At 37.9% G+C, this 18850-nt stretch overlaps 1 protein-coding gene across 24 annotated transcripts in view; it reads left to right on the top strand.

The window, feature by feature from the left end:
• The window catches only part of ERC1 (ELKS/RAB6-interacting/CAST family member 1), a 661999-nt gene that overhangs the window by 233099 nt on the left and 410050 nt on the right, over window positions 1-18850 (top strand). For all 24 annotated transcript variants that reach the window (XR_011646640.1, XR_011646637.1, XR_011646639.1 and 21 more), the window contains 2 exons: window positions 663-803; window positions 14000-14140. Coding sequence is in view for 17 of the 24 variants with exons in the window: in XM_058282535.2 (XP_058138518.1) it covers window positions 663-803; window positions 14000-14140 (282 nt within the window). In the remaining 7 variants the exon portion in view is untranslated. The remainder of the gene's footprint in view (window positions 1-662; window positions 804-13999; window positions 14141-18850) is intronic.

The raw sequence follows: 18850 nt of genomic DNA, 5'->3' as shown, positions 1-18850 counted from the left end.
CACTTAAATTTTTTTTTTTTTTTTTAACAGAGATAAAGTCACGGTTCCTTCTGTCTCTTGTCCTTAAGCCTGAGTCCTTATACTCAGAATGCTTTAGACAGTCTGCCAAGAATCAAGGCTTCAGCCCTAAATATATTTGGAGATAATACCCAGAAATATACTTTTAAATTGTTTCAGCTTTCAAACTTCCTAGATATCTATTGACAGAAATTTTAAGGGTTTCTCTTTTCTTTAGCCTCCTTTATACTTTAAGCTCAACATATTAGAATCTCCCCCACTTCCTTTGTTTGTGTGTGTATTTTGAGTTGTTTACATTGCCTACTAGAAAACATGTAAATTATATATAAAGAAGAAAAATATTGTTACTTATTGTCCTTAGGGTATGTGTGTGTGTGTGTGTTTGGTTTCATGGAAATTGAATAAAAGGAAGTATGACAAAAGAATGCTTTAGGGATGTCTAAAGCCTTGGGTATTTAAAAGAACAAAGCCAGATCTTTGTGATGGCAAGATAGGTATGAAGGATAAGTGCATTAAATAGTTTACCACTATCTATTGAAGAGCATATAGAAGTATGAAATTTTATCATCTAAAAGCAGAATTACAAGCACACTATATAAGTACCAAAAGGAATTGCCTTATGTATTGATGTGCTTTCTTAACAGGAGCGGACAATTGAACGTTTAAAGGAGCAGCGGGACAGAGATGAGCGTGAGAAGCAGGATGAAATTGATAACTACAAAAAAGATCTTAAAGACTTGAAAGAAAAAGTCAGCCTATTGCAAGGCGACCTGTCAGAGAAAGAGGTTAAGATCGCCAAAATGGAATTATTTGGTTTGCTTAGTCATTGTATTGTGTGTGTATGTTGTTGGTATTTTTTAAAAAAAGATTTATTTATTTATTATTTCTTTCTCTCCCCGCCCCCACCCCCAGTTGCCTGTTCTCTCTGTCCGTTTGCTGTGTGTTCATTGACTGCTTCTATACTTACCAGCGGCACGGGGAATCTGTTTCTTTTCGTTGCGTCATCGTTGTGTCAGCTCTCCGTGTGTGCGGCACCATTCTTGGGCAGGCTGCACTTTCTTTCACGCTGTGTGGCTCTCCTTGTGGGGCGCACTCCTTGCACATGGGGCTCCCCTACGTGGGGGACAGCCCTGTGTGGCACGGCAGTCCTTGCACGCATCAGCACTGTGCATGGGCCAGCTCCACATGAATCAGGGAGGCCCTGGGTTTGAACCGCAGACCTCCCATGTGGTAGGTGGAGGCCCTATCCATTGGGCCAAGTCCACTTCCCTGTTATTGGTATTTACATCAATTCATACAAAACAATATTTGATGGAAGATTTTCTTAAGCTTCTTATAGCCAGCTGTAGTAGTCAGCCAAAGGGGTGCTGATGCAAAGTACCAGCAATCTGTTGGTCTTTATAAAGGGTATTTATTTGGGGTAAAAGCTTATAGTTATGAGGTCCTAAAGAGTCCAGCTCAAGGTTACTTCCATACCAAACTCTGTTGCCACATGTTGAAGTAAAGATGGCAGGCAATGTCTGTGAGGATTCAGCCCTCCTCTTTCCTCTTAAGGCTCCATGGGTCCAGCTTCTTCCTCTGACCTGTAGGCTGACATAAGATTTGTGTCTCTTCTTTGGGCTCGTTTCTTTCTGGGCTCAGCTGCTCTGGTCTCTTCACAAGGTCAGGTGTAGACTATTAGGCTCATATCTCTTCCAGGGCCTTAGAATTAAAGTTCATTCCTCTTCCATGTCTGTGGTTCTCTATTCCTTTGTGTGTCTTATTCTGTTTCTCTCTCCTTGATTGAATATCTGTTTATATAGCCCAACAAGGGAACAGGGACTCAACCATGAGTCACCCAAATGACTGAACTTCCTGTCCTAATCTGCATTTAATCAAGTAAACATAAAGCCTTTGGATTTAAATCAGTCAAAGGGTATAATGCCCAGAAGGAACAGATTACTTTACAAACGTAATCATTATCCCTTTTTGGAATTCATAAATATCAAACCTGCCATACCAGTTTTTTTTTGAGACCTTAAAAGATGTTTCAGGAAGCTTTGCAGAGACATAGGAGATGGAAACATTCACATTCTAGGTCTCATCTCTCTCACTGTGTTATTAGTTGATATTAGCAGTCTGGTTGGCTAAATTATTTCTTTTTGCTATTATTTATCAGTCTTTTAATGTCCTGGATAATGGACAATTGCCACCATGGCCTTTAGCAGTGCTGCTGTGACTTCTGCATGTTTGATCTCCTTCTTTCCTGAAGTTAATAATCCTCTCTTTCCATATGGCTCCATAAGCAAGGACCACTGAAAAGGCATACTTTGAATCTGTATAGGTTGTGATCCTTTTTGCTATTCCCACATGTAAGGCCCTGGTAAGAGCCTTTTGAGTGGGTATACCTGGAAGAAGGGCATTCTCTTGGCGAGTTACCATAGTATACCCAGCTCTACAGTCTTTGGTTCATTAGGTTACTTCAATCAGTGAACATCTCTAGGTCTGGATCCTCCATGGGTAGGTCCCTGAGGTCTATTCAGCTAGAATAGACTTCTCCAATTGTTTGTATACAATCACAATCATGGATGGGTTCTACCTGTGCAATCAGAAGTAGGGTGGAAGGGTTTAAAGAAGAAATGGCCTTCAGTTGTACATTAGGGTTATGTAGTAATATGCCTTGGTATTTACCTGGCCTCCCAGAGGTAAGCCAGTATTCCCTTTTTTGTTCAAGAGTGGGTATCACACAGTGAGGGGTGTGAACTTGGTGGGTTTTCCCAGAATAAAATTTTCAGCTTCCTGCAGTAGGTTGTAGGTGGCAGCCACTGCTCATAGGCATACTGGACAACCTTGAGTTACTATATCCAGGTGTTTGAAAAAAATCACATGGCAGGCCTATATACATTGCCTCAATTCTGCATCAATACCCCAAGGCTTACTCTTTACCATTCAGGTGCAAACAAATAGAAAAACTTTTTCACCTCTGCGGGCCAAGTGTCAGTATTCTTAGAAGTTTTTCCTTAATAGTATGAAATACCTGCTATCAAATGTAGTAGTTCATTATCTCTTCCTTTAGGGCCTCACACAAAGGTTTGCTATTATTCTAAAGTTTGGAATCAAAATACGGCAAAACCCGGCCATCCCTAGAAACCCTCGAAGTTGCCTCTTGGTGGCTGGTACAGCTATTCTTGCCAATCCTTCTCTATTTTGGGCAACAGATTTCTTTAACCATTTGACAGTTCAAATCTTAGATATTTCACAGCAGGTTGTGAGATTTGGGCCTTTTTCTTGGAGACCATATATCCTCATCTGCCTGGAAGTTCAGAGTTAGTGCTAGAGGATTTTGTCTAGGTTCTTGACTATGCTGTAGAAGTGGATTTCAAGAGCGTGTCAAGTGAGTCCGGCCAGTAATTTATTCAGGTGGGGAGGGATGAGAAATGGAGAAAATAACAGACCATTGGTTCCAGGTGAAAAGGAAGGGGTTGAAAAGTGATAAAGTGGGCTTATTTACAGACTACAGTGTCCCATTATAGATTATTAATCTCTAGGTTTACTTGTGTAGTGATCCAAGTGTGGGGAGAAGGCAGCTAGAGTAGGGGTCCAGAGATGAGAGAGCAAATTCAGGCCTTGTGCCTGCATTTTGAACCATTAATTATTCCACCCATTGTTAATGGCAGGGAAGGGGTTCCAGCTGTTTGCTGTTTTGATTAATTACTCTACCCATCAGCCCCCCATGAGGGCCCAATGATAAATCCTTGGGGAATATCCGGGGCTTTTCCTGGCTCCTGGAGAAAATCCTTTGCATGGCAGAATCTTGTGGGTGTGGGTCTTCCAGGAACCATCTTGGGGGTTATTGGTGTCCACGTGGACTTCTTGCTAGGTTCCAGATCCATCTGTAGATTCCCTGTTTTACTAGCTGGCTTCATTAGGTTAATATTCTAATATGAAGCTTCCTTGGTGGTACTGGCAATCAGGACATTGTCTACCTATTGTTGTAAAATTCCTTTCTGAAGTTGAAGCTCCCTTAAGTCTTTAGATAGTGTTTCTCTGAATATAGTGGGTGCATTTAAAAGTCCCTGTGGGAATACAGTCCAGGAGTGTTGTTGCTTTGAATTTGTCCTGGAATCTTTCTATTCGTACACAAATAATTCTTGAGATTCTTGATACTGAGGTACACAGAAAATGCCTTTTAAATCTAATATGTTGAACCAACAGAAATTCCCTGATAAAGTGGTGAGCAGGGTATAAGAATTTGCTGGGGATCAGCAAAGTTTACTTGATTAATATTGTTGTAGAAGTTGAGAGAGGTTCAGTTATTTGCGTATAGAGAGGCCAGGACTCAGGGATGATTTTGAGAAGGAAAAAATGATTTATTGCCAGCCAGCCGGACTCAGGAACTTTCTGTTTCAAACCTGATCCCCAAACAAGATTTTTTAGTTCCTTTTATACAGAGGAAGGGCCAAATCATTCTTTGTTTCAGTGCTCAGTAGGTTTGAATTAGCTTGTATCTTCCACATCCTAGGTAAGCTTTTACCATGGACGTCAGACATTCTAGATAAGCTTTTAGCACATTTGGTTTGCATTTTCCCTGAATATTTAAAGTTTATAGAGTTTGCATTGCTGTTTGCATTACTGTCCCACACCCACAGGTCAGGACACATACAGCTTAGGTTAGAGATGAACAGTCTTCCACCCATGGCCCACATCATTGTCCCCCCTTAAGCTGAAGCTTAACATGCTAAGCTTTGGCATAATTACCATTGGAGTTATGAGGTAGGTGGTTGTTTGTTGTTTTGATTGATTACTTTACTTATCAATTTTCAGTGAGGACCTAAAGACAAAGTTCCTGTTTTTAGAAGTTTTCATTCTGTACAGTAGAATCCTGGGGGCAGGGCCCCTTGCAGTCATCCTGGGGCCACCCGTGCTCACGTGAATTTCCAGTCAGGCTCCAGATCCATCTATTAATTTTATTTTACCCTTAAAGAATTTACACCTTTGATCTTAAAGGGGTGCTGAAGGGAGATGATCTCTTTTCTGTAACTGTTTCCTGCTGGCCATGGGCTGTAGTCATTGCCTAACAAGGTGTAAAACTTTTATTTTATTTTAACTGGAGGAAGATGGATCTGGCATTCTGTACGAAGCTGGATGTAGTTTTCATATGGTTAATAAGATGTTCATTCTGAAAGAAACAAACTTAATTAAAATTTTGAAATACCTGTTTTTAAAAGAGGACATTGGATTATAGAGGTAGACAAGGTTAGGTGCCTATAAAGATGGCATCCCTTTTTAAAAGCTGGTGGGAACAGTATATATATATATCTTTTTTTTTTTTTTTTAGTTATTTTCATAGAGAAATTGCAACAGATACTTTAGCTTTGGTGTTTTTTTGTTTGTTTTTTTTTTCACTTATTTTTATTTTTTAATTTTATTTCTTAGCTTTGTTTGGAAGACATATTTCAGGTTGTTTGATGATTGGCGCTCATGTGCTCTGTCAGTTATTCCTGGTGAACTGGCACCTTTTGGGCAGTTGGTTTCATTCAGGATATTGCACCAAGTTGGAAATTTTCTTAGTTTTAGCTGTGGGAGTGATCAGAACTACAGAATAAAATTTTTTACATTTTGGTTTTAATTGTACAATTTCTGGTAATTTTTACTGTTCAATAGGTGACCCATTATTAGCCAGCAAACCTCATTTTGCTACACAGTAGAGTACAGTAGAATAGTAAGTTGGCTGAGCCTGGCTAAGGCCGTCACCTTATTTTATAGACATGTTTATTAATTATTTAGAAAATGAAGTTACCAGGAATTTAACATGTCTAATATACTTTTGTATCTGATCCAGAATAGAAAAGATAACATTATAATTATTAGGCATATATTTTATACAGGATAAAAGTACAGCACTTTATATTAATTAATGTATTACTTAATGCATAAGGATTCTGAGTTGCAATTAATAGTTTTAAGTTTCAGGTTTGTAATACTCTACATGTTACCTCTCCGTGGGAGCAGGCCATAATGTTAATTGTGTTTAAGTTTTACTTACAGTATCCTGGTAATCATGGCTTCACTTAGCATGTTCTTCACACAGCATCATTGATCCTAGAGAGAGTTTCCAGTATTCTACCAGCCTGGTGCATAGTGCTCTCTGGCAGTATGGAACAGTGCCAGTCTGGAGGCAATATCCATTGTACGCTTCTTGGCTATACCGAGTCATCATTGGCTGCTGCAGGAGCCTGAAACTGCAACGTAGTTTTTGTTGACTTCAGGAGCATAACTAGAGGCTGATATAGCAAATATTTCTATTTGAAGGGTCAGTGACCTAGCCAATAACTCACATGGAGAGGCACTCTGTAATGTATTCAAGGCCTGGTTTGAATGCACAAAAGAGTTTGACAATGTTAAAGTTTATTCCTTGTTTTTATATTTTTTAAAAAATTTAATGCAACGCATCATATATCAAATTACTTTGTTTACTTATGCAATTTTACCATGAAGATAATAGTAGATATTTTACTTTAGTAATAGAGGGAAAAAACCCTATTTTTCATTGTTAAAATGAAAACAGAAGATTCTCAATAGAATTAAGATAACTTTTTATTACCATTTACTTAAATATGTACCTTGCGGTGGCCTTCAGACAGATTTTATTATCACAGTTATTTTTTGCCACCAATACCAATCCAGGTTTTTAGTTAACAATGACTTCTAGAACTAGAACCATTTAAACATTTTTAGTTTGGAAGATGTTTTTGCAAATTCTTTATAATTGATTACAACCACATAGACTAGTTACTTTATGTTTAAATAAACTTATTAAATTACAATTACTAACTGAAGAAGTTTGTTTATTTAAGAGAACATATCTACAATTTTTTTCTTTAGCTTAATTTCATTAACATGAACTTAAAATTTTAATTACTCCAAAGATTTTGTATATATAACGTTAATTTACTTAATGGATAATTTATAAACTAAGGGAGATTACACCCAAGCTAAATAAAATTGAAACCATTATAGTTAATGCAGGGAATGTTCTCTTTCTTTTCCTTACAGGAAGCTAAAACTTCTTTTCTTTGTTTAAGTTCTGAAACTGAATAATTTTTAAAAGCATACTGACTACCAGGTTCTGAAACACATTACAGTCACATAATTTATTTAATCATAATCCAGGAAAGATCTCTCCATAGCTTTTATGGACCTTCCTTTACTTACTGAAATTTGGCAACAGAACCACTAACCACCCTTATTTTAAGGCTGTCCAAAGGTTTAAACTGGGGAATTACAGGGCAAACTGATTTTTAATTCCCCAGCCTAGTAGATGAAACCTGCCACACCTAGTCCCGCAGTCAAAGCTCTTGCAAAGAGAAGGCCCTTTTCCTATAGTTCTTATAATCAGATTTCTATATGACTTTTCCATCTTGCTTAGTCTAATTTGGGCTCCAGGAATATTTATTCACATATATAACTACATATTTAACTTTTAGCAATTTGAATAGAGCTCTTTTAAGAATTTTCATTTGTTAATTTGATATTATTATCCTGATGTATGACGATATACACTGAGCAAATAGGCAGACAGAAATAGAGTTAAACACAGAAACACAACTCATTGATGTTACTTATAATTTGCATTATTTTGTGTACCATTCAGTTTAATTTAGGTTCTAGATATATATTTTACTTAATAACTGCATATTTAACTGACAATGAGCAAATAGGCAGACATGAATGGTTTGACACAGAAACATAACTTAGTTACTTAAAACTTTCATCTTTTTACAAAACAAGTGTCACTGCAAAATAATTGAAGATTTCTAAGAGGTTTTTGTTTTGTTTTGTTTTATTTAATTTGCACTATAACCATGCAGCTTTGCACAAGAATTTTGTTTCTTAACTAATAAATTATAACCAAAATGTTCCCAATGCCTTAATACAATTCTCTTTTGTTTCAGAACTTGATATTTTACCTTGAATTTAGCAGAATTTTGGATAAGCAACAAGACTAATTCTGTGTATATTTACCAAGGCTATTGAAGACTCAGAGAAACTGGTTTCTCTCATGAATTGCCACTCTTAGGAACACTGACAGTCAAGGCAGGAGACCTCCTTTATTTCCCAGTCCTTGAAGATAATAAAACTCCAGTGGTCATTCAACCCTGAGGGCTAAGAGTTTCACCTGGCAGTGATTTAGTTCACACCTGGAATCATGAGAGAAAGGAGGCTTACTAATACCAGTAGGACAGGAGACAGGGATGTCCCACAATCTCTTTTCCCTGGACTGTAGGGGTAGAAGCTGTTATGAAATAACCATAGGCAAAGGCAAGTGGCGAGGCTAGGCTTGAAGTAACCATAAACGAAGGTAAGGTTAGTTTAGAATTTACACTTACAATATTAGGTTCAGGCTAAATTCACCCAGTTACAATTTCAGTTATTATTCTTCTGCTGTTTTATAATATAAATGCATCTGTAAATGATCTTGACTCTTACAGAGTTATCATTAAGTTTTAACCTTAAGGTGAATTGGATACCTTTATTAATTAAATTACAAGACTTTTATTAGTAACAATTCTGTGAAGTCCTTCCTTTTCCTAGTAATGGAACAAATTCTCATCTGCAAGTTCTGCATTTAATTCACCAGCAAGAGAGTATTGACGTTTAAAGATTCATTTGTAAACTACCTTTTTACCATGAATACTTAGGCGCCAGCAACAGACAAAAGCCAAACACAGATTTTAAAGTGAAGGTTCATTCCCTTTTTTTTTTTCCTCTGTAGATTCACAACCCTGAAGTTCCCAGCCAGACCATTAAAAAGGCTATCAAGTGATGAGAGTTTCATTGTTTTCAAGGGATAGCCTCCTTCCTTTAGACAAGTTTACAGCTTTAAAACATTTCAAAACATTTTACATAGTCTCACAGAACCTGGGCAAAATGCAAATTTATTTTGGCCTTTGACACCTTAGGGAGGGAACTTTGTTGCACTTATTTTGATCCTACTCTGCATCCCCTTCACCCTCCCACCCCCCTTCCAGGCACTTGGGTGCACAGCGATCAAGTAGGAATGCAGTTTATGAATAGAAGGCGTGGACTCACTGGAAAGGGGCAAGCTCTTCCCTGCTTTCCAGCTTTCTACCAAAATGGACAGAAAGAACCTTCTCAAATTCGGTGCCTTTCCTGGGGACCCCCTGTCCTGGGAGGGCTATGATTCAAGTCACTGGCTCTACCAGCCAGTTCCAACTGGCTGGACTGGGCCAGCTCCAACAAAACTGGGTTCATGGGACAGACATGGACACAGACAATCCCTGAGTTCCTGCAATTGAGGCTGACCCAGGGAGGCAAAACAGCAGAGCATGCACACACACACTCACACTATGGTTTTGTTTTATAAACTGCAATCAACTCACTTTACCAACCGCAAGGGAGGGTTCCAGGTCAACCAATTTCCACCACTTTACATAACCACACAACTCCAGCACCATCATTGAGTTTACACAGACCAAAGCACAAAACTCATTAATCTGACCCACACGTTTATGTGTATCTTTTTCAGCACGGCTGCCCCTGCAGCCATTACAAACTTTAGAAAGAGAATACTTAGCATTTGATATAAAACAAATTCATTCACAGTTCAGCACCACAATGAAAGATTCCAGCTAGACCTTTTTCACTGTTTAACTTAACACCCAGACCAAGCTTCACTAGAAAACCTGGTTCATTTTCCTGTAACCAAGTTTTTCAAAATCCAGACCAATTTCCAGGATGTTAGGACTTGAGCTTATAAACATCCTTTCTTTTAATCAAGCCTCCACTCTTTTAGTAGAGACAAGACCAGTTACCAGATTCTAACATGCAGTTAGACAAACCCAAAACACCAGGCTTTTCCCCGTTTTTTCTCCTTTTTTCCAGATCTAAAGAGAACGGCTTCCCCTCAGATTTCTGGAGGTACTAGGGTCCTCTCTCGGGAGGTGATCAGGCTCCCTCCCCAGCAATTAAAGCTAGGGTTTTTCCTGAGTATGCTCCCCCGGTGAGTCTTACCTTCTTCCACGTCCGGAGTTCCCAGAATCTTTTTTCATTCCCAGAATCTTTCTCTTCAGACCTTCCATTGCCCTCAATTTTCATCGGGAAGATTCCAGTGGAGCCCACATCTTTTCTGGATTAAATTTAATCCAGAAGCGCCCAGATTTGGGGTTCACCAGAGTCCTCCCGGCTTCCTCAGGGATCTGGAAGGGGCAGCAAAATGCTACCATCTCTGGCCTTTGTTTACAATCCCAGACAAGCCCCCCAAAATGTTGTAGAAGTTGAAAGAAGTTCAGTTATTTGCGTATAGAAAGGCCAGGACTCAGGAATGATTTTAAGAAGGAAAAAATGATTTATTGACGGCTGGCCAGACTTGGGTGCTTTCTGTTTCAAACCCAAGCCCCAAACAAGATTTTTGAGTTCCTTTTATACAGAGGAAGGGCCAAATCAGTCTTTGTTTCACGGCTCAGTAGGTTTGAATTAGCACGTATCTTCCACATCCTAGGTAAGCTTTTAGCATGGACTTCATACATTCTAGATGAGCTTTTAGCACATTTGGTTTGCATTTTCCCTGAAAATTTAAATTTTTATAGAGTTTGCATTACTAAACTGTTCCTCTGGGACTGGAGTCGTTGCCATGTCACCAAGGACAGGGCTGCAGTCTCTTACTGTCCCACACCCAGAAGTCAGGACACATACAGCTTAGGTTAGAGACAAACAGCCTTCCACCCATAGCCCACATCAATAACAGAGAAAAGTGTCTATTTGGGCTTAGATGGCTTCTCTTGTATACCTTTTTAGAAAGTATTGTTTTAAATTAGGAGTATTTGCCTTGGCATGGAGTTTTACCTGTACCATTTCAGCTGTCTTTTCCCTTCCCGGCATACCGTCGACCCCACACCTTGGCCTCATTTTCTTCAGCATCTCTTCAGGAATTCTGAGTTGTATTTCTCGGTCCAGCTGTAGCAAGTCAGCTTGAAAAGGGCAGCCTTGCTCAGGAGTAACCCATTGTTTATTTTTTTTTGATGAGAAAGTTATTTGTGTGTTTAGTTTGGTTAGTAAGTCCCATCCCAGCAATGGTGTAGGACATTCAGGCATATAAAGGAAACTGTCTGAGATTGTTTTCCCCAAATTGGCATTTGAGGAATTGTATAAAGGATTTATTTGCCATTTCCCCTAATACTCCAGTAATAGCCATAGTTGTTGGGGAAGGAGGGCCCTGTCTTTCATTTAGAATGTAGTACGCTGCTCTGGTGCCTACCTAAAAGTCTGTGAGCTTCTTTCCCACCATTCGGACTCTTAGTGGGAAATATCAAGTGAACTGGTTGGATTGAGCCTTGCCTCTGGGCCCTATCAGTCCTGGCTGCTTTTGTGAAGCTGGGGCATTTGATAAGTGGATTTGCAGAGGGCCTTTGGCATTCCTACTTCCAATGGTCATCTTGTTTGCAATAAGCACATTGTTGTATTAGGTTAGGCATTAAGGGCCCCGGGGGTTCTTTCCCCTAGATCATCTGTTTGTACCCATTGATTTCTTCTTTGGGCCTGGCAGGTTGTTGCTCAAAGCAATGGCCAGGAGAGGAGTTTGCTGCCTTATATCTTGCTCTTTTTGTTTTTCCTGGGTCTGATTTTAGCTATTAAAACCTTAAAGGCAATCTTGAACAATTGAGACATAGGCATTCCTGATCCTCACTCCAGCCTTTGTAGCTCTTTCCTATAACTGGAGTACTTTGACTAATGCAAGTCATATTGACTAACCTCATATTATCCAGGCATTCCAGGTCCAAATCAGTGTATTTTCTGTATGCCTCATGTATTCTATTATGATACATTCTTTATAATGGTTTAGTTTGGTCTGTTCCCTGGGGTCATTTGAGTCCCACCCAGGCTCTGCTTCTGGGATGGCCAGTGCTGCTGGATTCAAATTGGGTTGTTAGGTTGCAATTCATGCAGTCTATCAGCCTCTTGGTGAACTTTTATAAAATCATCCTGCATTCTTCTGGCATGAGGAGGGTGTGCAGGAGGGCCTGAAGGTCTGCCAAGACCAGGTTATGTGTAGCAAAAAACAAAGTAAAGAGATTCTCTCTCTCTTTTTTGGGTCATCTTTATAAGAGGGCATATTCTTCTTCTAATTATACAGGTCAGAAATGGGAGAATGCACATATATAAACCCTCTGAGGTTGCCTTGATCATCTACTCCTGAAGGAACTTGTCTGAGTAGGCTCGAGCACTCCTCAGACCTAATTAAGTATCCTGTCATGTGTGGGAGGGGGAGACCATTCCATCTTGACCAGTAGGTAAAGAAGGGTATAAGGCTGAATTGGTGGCCTCTGGAAGGTTTATAGGGTTCCCCCATTTCCAACATATGGCGGGGTTGCCAAGGGAGACACCAAGTGGGATATGAGTAGACCATCATCTGGTTAGGAATCTGGCAACACAGACTTTGTCTGGTTTGCCTGAGTTCCTTCCTTTTGAACCATAATTTTGCACCTTTTCTGTAAATCCTTATTCTGATAAAAAGACATAAAAGATTGAACGTATAGGATTTCATCCCATTTCTCTTCCCTTTTATGATATAAATCTAATTGTAGGCTAGTATTATAATTTAAAAATCTGTTTTCAGGCCATTGATTGTCTAATTCTAATTTATTTTTGCAGCCAGACCGCGTTACCAAAGAAAATCATCTTTTTTCTTTTCATTAGCTAATTGCTGAACAAAGACCAGTTTTGCAAAATACAGTCTAAAAGAGTGCAGTATACATACCATTAGCATTCCTCATAGTTACAATTTCTTACAAACATATTCCAACTGATATACCTTTAAAATTTTCTAATATGAGTGACGCCATGGCTAAATTCTCTTTTATTGTCCTCCTTGTACTTAATCTGGGGACTCTAACCCCACAAAAGGTCTTCCCTCCTCATAGGAGGGGACTCCAACCCCAAAGGGTAGCACTTATTCCAAAAGTAGGATTCTAACCCATAATCCTAACAAACACTGGATAAGAGAACAGGCACTCATATGAGCTTACCCAAAAGACATCTATTCACAGAACTATTTCTTTCCTCAAATTGGAAATAGTGCCAAAGGGCCTGACACGCTGGGCTGGAGCAGAGGGGACACTGATTGTCAAGCCTCTAGACAAACTGATCTAGGTGGTCACCTAGGGTTGGCGATGGGGTCCTGTACCCTGCCAAGGCTGCAGCACATCAGGCAGATTGTCCTGAGACCAGAAGTCCCTTCGTGGTCACCAAAATTTATTACTGAGCAAGGGCTTGCTGCCCAATACACACAGAGGACAATATTGTGACATTGGGATTTTGACAAAAGAGGGAGTTTATTACAAGGTCAACTGGCAGGAAGACAGGAGGCAAGGCTGAAATTTTGTCTCCCTGATTGGAGACTTAAGGGAGATTTTATGGGAATGGTAGATGAGAGGTGGGCACAGAAGTGGGGAGGTTTCACTTGGCCTAGTCTGATTGGTAAATTATAGAGTTGTCCATATTAGTAGAGTGGATTATAGGCCAACTCTTCTTTATTGATGGACTTCTCACATTGGATTTGCTTTTGATGTCTCCTCATCCTTGTAATCCTAGTTCAAAGGAAGTTGACCTTTACTCCTGGTGCTCAAAATTGTCTAAAGGACAGAGTCTTAGTATAGCTATGAAAGTTGACCAGTTATACTCACGAAGCTTGAACTACTTCCATTTATTTTATGAGAATGGGTATGTATTGATAAAACTCTTTGAATCATCATTCAGTTGATGTTTCTTGGGAATCAATCTTGTTTTATCGTAGTCAAAACTAAAAATTAAAGCTAAAACTAAGAAAATTTCTTTCATTTTATATTTCTTGAATATTCTTGAAATGGAAATATATTAGTATATGGCAGTAGAAAGAAACTGTAAACTCCCAAGATAATAAAAATTTTAAAATTTCTACTTTTTATAGTTAGTATTTATTCTGGGTGTTTATTACTTCTTTTAGGCTTCGCTCTTGGATCTGAAGGAGCATGCTTCTTCCCTGGCTTCCTCAGGACTGAAAAAGGACTCACGGCTTAAGACACTAGAGATTGCTTTGGAGCAGAAGAAGGAGGAGTGTCTGAAAATGGAATCACAGCTGAGAAAGGTTAAAGAAAATTTTCCCATTTTCTTGTTTTGTTTTAAATAAGAACATAGTAGAAAACTCTAGGGTATTCATATGAAGGAACTTACCGATAGAGTAATAAGTTCAAAATTCTATTTGTATCTTGATTAATTCTCTCATCATTCTACCCCTACTTTATTTTATTCATGAGAATCCCCAAATTCTTAGAAAACTTGCAGTTTAGAAGATTAAAATGTGCATATCCTTTTTACATAAATATGAGACTATAATTTAAAAATAGCAATTATCTGATATTTTCCTTTCCATAAGAATCATATTTTCCAGGAGAACTAATGTAGCAGTATAGTCACCCATGTTGGTGAATATTAGGACACGGTACAGATATTTATAATCTATTTCTTTAATTTATAATACTATAATCCAATATACAGCAGTTTACAATTTTCAAAACACCTTCATATTTATTATCTCTGAGATAGCAACTCTGGGAGAATTGGAAATGAGACTTTTGACCAGTTAATTACATGACTGCGTCCAGTTCATGTGATTAATATGAATAAGGATTATATACTAATCTCAAGATTCCTAGTTTTGTGCTTTTTCTTTATATTGAGTGTGTTTATCATGATACTCTCATTATGAGTCTTCATTTAGGTAATGCCAAAAATAAAATCACATTCTGAAGCTAAGAAAAGGAAGAAAATCAGTTATTTTAAAGCTACTTTTGAAAAAGTAGGAAGCCACCTTTTTTGAGGTCGATTCAAATCATAACCAATTCAGATTTGATAGTTGAACTTTATTTGTTCCTTTATTAAAACGGTGGGGTAATTTTCCATTTAACAGCTGAACATTGAAGATGGCCCTGTTAGATATATTTAGGGTTATAAAACTCAGAGGTAGGGAAGTGGATGTGGCTCAGGTGGAAGGAACTGGGTTCAATCCCTGGGGCCTCCTGGTGAAAAAGAAGACGACAACGAGTGCCCACGCACACGAGTAATGCAGCAAGATGACAACGCATCAGAAAAGAGACAAGGGGAAAGTCAAGGTGAAGTGCAGTAGAAACCAGGAACTGAGATGGCACAATTGACAGGGAGCCTCTCTCTACATCGGAGGTCTCCAGGATTGAATCCTGGTGAATCCTGGAGGAGAGAAAATGAGAAGACAACACAGACATCAAAAACAACAGGGTGGGAGGAGGGGGAGGGGGAAAAATAAAAAAAAAATCTTTTTTGAAAAACAACAACAACAAAAAAACTGAGCGGTATTTTTCAGGAGTAGTTATTAACATTCCTTACTCCCTTGTTTATGATAGTCTCACATTCTCTTTTTATTTGTTTATTTGTTGTATTTCTCTATATCATGATACTTCTATGGCTGGTCACTTATACAGTCTTTTATACTTTTGACTGTATATTTAGATTCAAGTAAAATGTTATTTTTAGGTAGGAGAGGTAGGTGCATTTCCCCTGTTTGATTTGCTACCCTTGTTTCTATGAGTGATCTTTTTTTTTTTTTTCATATAATCTTTTGCTTCATTCTGACGAATTGATCCTTTTCATTTTAATTCATTACTGATGCTTTCCTATTATATGGCTTCCATAATGTTCTACTCCAGGTAAGAGATTTTTGTTATAGTTTTCTGTTTGATGCATTTGCTTTTTTCTTCATTTTCCCCTCTGTTTTTCTGCCTTCACTGGGTTTAATTGAACATGTTTATAATTCCATTTTCTCTCCTCTCTTAGCATAACAATTGTACTTCTTTTCTAAAGTTTTTTAATGGTTTCCCTAGAGCATGAAATATACATTTAAAAATTTTTTTAAATTTTTTATTGAAGTATTCATACATGAACACACATAAACAATAAGTGTATAGTAAAGATTGTGAACTTACAAAGTAAACATATAACATCACACAGGGGTCTCATACATTACCCTTCCACCAACTCTTTGTATTATTATGAAACATTTGTTACAAACTGTGCAAGAGCATCATCAAAATATTACTACCACCTATAGTCTTTATCTTATTACATTTGGTGTATTTTCTCTGCAACCCATACTATTTTTTTTTAATATATTTTTGTTACAGATATTGTGAATTTGCAAAACAATCACATAGATGTGTAGATTTCCCATACAGCTCCACACCCTGGTGGAACATTTGTTACAGATTATGAGACAGTATCATCAGACTATTACCACTAATCATGGTTCATAGCATACATTTGGCACACTTTTTCCATATACCTCCATTATCAGCACAGTACAGCTTGGCATTGATGCAAGAATATTATAGTATTGCTGTTAATCACAGTCTGTAGGTCACACCAGTTGTAGTTTTCCCATGTTTCTCCATATTCCCATCACCCTGCAATAGTTATATACATCTGCTCTAGCTCAGAGTAGGACTGTCTTGCATTTGTACCCTTAACCAACATTCTCAACCGCCTCTGGGTTCACTGTCTTATTTAGTCTCTAGATTATTCTTTAGCTTTCTTTCTATTGACATTTACTTCCCCAGACTACCTTTTTCAGTCACAATCCCATTTATAAACCAGTTGTTACTCACTATAATGTGTTACTATCAACTCTATCCATCTCCACACTTTTACAGTCGAGTTAATTAAAACTTCTACATACATTAAGTATCCATAGTTTTTCTCAACCCTCCTCTTACCTCCTAATAACCTATACAATAGGTTTTAATTCCATGTGTTTATTATTTGTATTTACTTCATATTAACGAGACCATGCAATATTTGTCCTTTTGTGTCTGGCTTACTTCACTTAGTATAATGTCTTCAGGACTCATCCATGTTATCACATATGTCCCAATTTCATTTCTTCTTACTGCAACATAGTATTCCATTGTACATATATACCACATTTTGTTTATCCATTCGTTGGTGGATGGACACTTGGGTTGTTTGCATCTTTTGGCAGTTGTGAACAATGCCGCTATGAACATTGGTGTGCAGATATCTGTTTGTGTCATAGTTTTTAGTTCTTCTGGATATATTCCTAGTAGAGGAATTGTTGGATCATATGGCAGTTCTATATTTAGCTTCCTGAGGAACCACCAGACTGTCTTCCACTGAGGCTGCACCAGTTTACACTCCTACCAACAGCACTCCTCTCTAGCACTTATTGTTGTCTGGCCATTCTATGTGGAGCTAGATGATATCTCATTGTTGTTTTAATTTGCATTTCCCTAATAGCTAGTGATATGGAACATTTTTTCATGTGCTTTTTGGCCATTTGTGTTTCTTCTTTGGAGAAATGTCTGTTTAAACCTTTTGCCCATTTTTTAATTGGATTGCTTGCTCTTTTTTTTTTGTTGAGTGGTATGATCTCTTTATATAGAATGGAAATCAAACCCTTATCAGATAAGTGGTTTCCAAATATTTTCTCTCATTGACTGGGCTGCCTTTTAACCTTCTTGATGAAGTCCTTTGAATCACAGAAATTTTTAAGTTTGAAGAGGCCCCATTTATCCATGTTTTCTTTTGTTGCTCATGCTTTTGGTGTAAGGTTTAAGAATCCACTACCTACAACCAGGTCTTGAAGATGTTTCCCTACAGTTTCTTCTAGGAGCTTTGTTGTACTTTATATTTAGGTCTTTGATCCATTTTGAGTTACTTTTTGTGTAAGATGTAAGGTAGGGGTCTTCTTTCTTTCTTTTAGCTATGGATATCCAGTTCTTTCAATACCATTTGTTGAATAAACTGTTTTGTCCCAACTGGGAGGGCTTGATGGACTTGTCAAAAATCACTTGGTCATAGATACGAAGGTCTGTTTCTGAACCATCAGTTTGGTTCCAGTGGTCTATTTGTCTATGTTTATGCCTATACCATGCTGTTTTTACCGTTGTACCTAAGTAATATGATTTAAAGTCTGGAAGTGAGAGTCCTCCAACTTTACTTTTCCTTTTTAGGATGTTTCTGGCTATTTGGGGCCTCTTACCCTTCCAAATAAATTTGATAATTATGTTTTCCATTTGCTTAAAAATGCTGGTGGAATTTTTATTGCAATTGCATTGAATCTGTATATCACTTTGGATAGAATTGACATCTTAATGATATTTAGTCTTCCAATCCATGAGCAAGGAATTTTCTTTCGATTATTTAGGTCTTTTAAAATTTCTTTTAGCAATACATTATAGTTTTCTGAATGTAAGTGCTTTGCATCCTTGGTTAAGTTTATTCCTAAATATTTGATTCTTTTAGTTGCTGTTGTAAATGGAATTTTTTTTCTGACTTTCTCTTCAGATTGTGCATTATTAGTGTACAGAAACACCACTGATTTTTGGTTATTGATCTTGTATCCTGATACTTTACTGAAATCATTTATTAGCTCTAGCAGCTTTGTTGTAGATTTTTTGGGACTTTCTAGATATACAATTATATCATCTGCAAATAGTGAAAGTTTTAATTCTTCCTTTCCAATTTGGATGCCTTTTGCTTCTTTTACTTGCCCGATTGCTCTAGCTAGAACCTCTAGCACTATATTGAATAGCAGTGGTGGCTGTGAGCCTCCTTGTCTTGTCCCTGATCTCAACGGAAAAGCTTTAGATTTTCACCATTGACTACAGTGTTAGCTGTGCATTTTTCATATATGGCCTTTATCATGTTGAGAATTCTTTGTAGTATTTTTATCAAGAAAATATGCTGTATTTTGTCAAATGCCTTTTCTGTGTCAATTGATAAGATCATGTAATTTTTCTTCCTTGAT

Source organism: Dasypus novemcinctus, chromosome 20, assembly GCF_030445035.2.
Source record: "Dasypus novemcinctus isolate mDasNov1 chromosome 20, mDasNov1.1.hap2, whole genome shotgun sequence".
Taxonomy (NCBI): Eukaryota; Metazoa; Chordata; class Mammalia; order Cingulata; family Dasypodidae; genus Dasypus; species Dasypus novemcinctus.
This window is presented reverse-complemented; position numbering and strand designations above follow the sequence as displayed.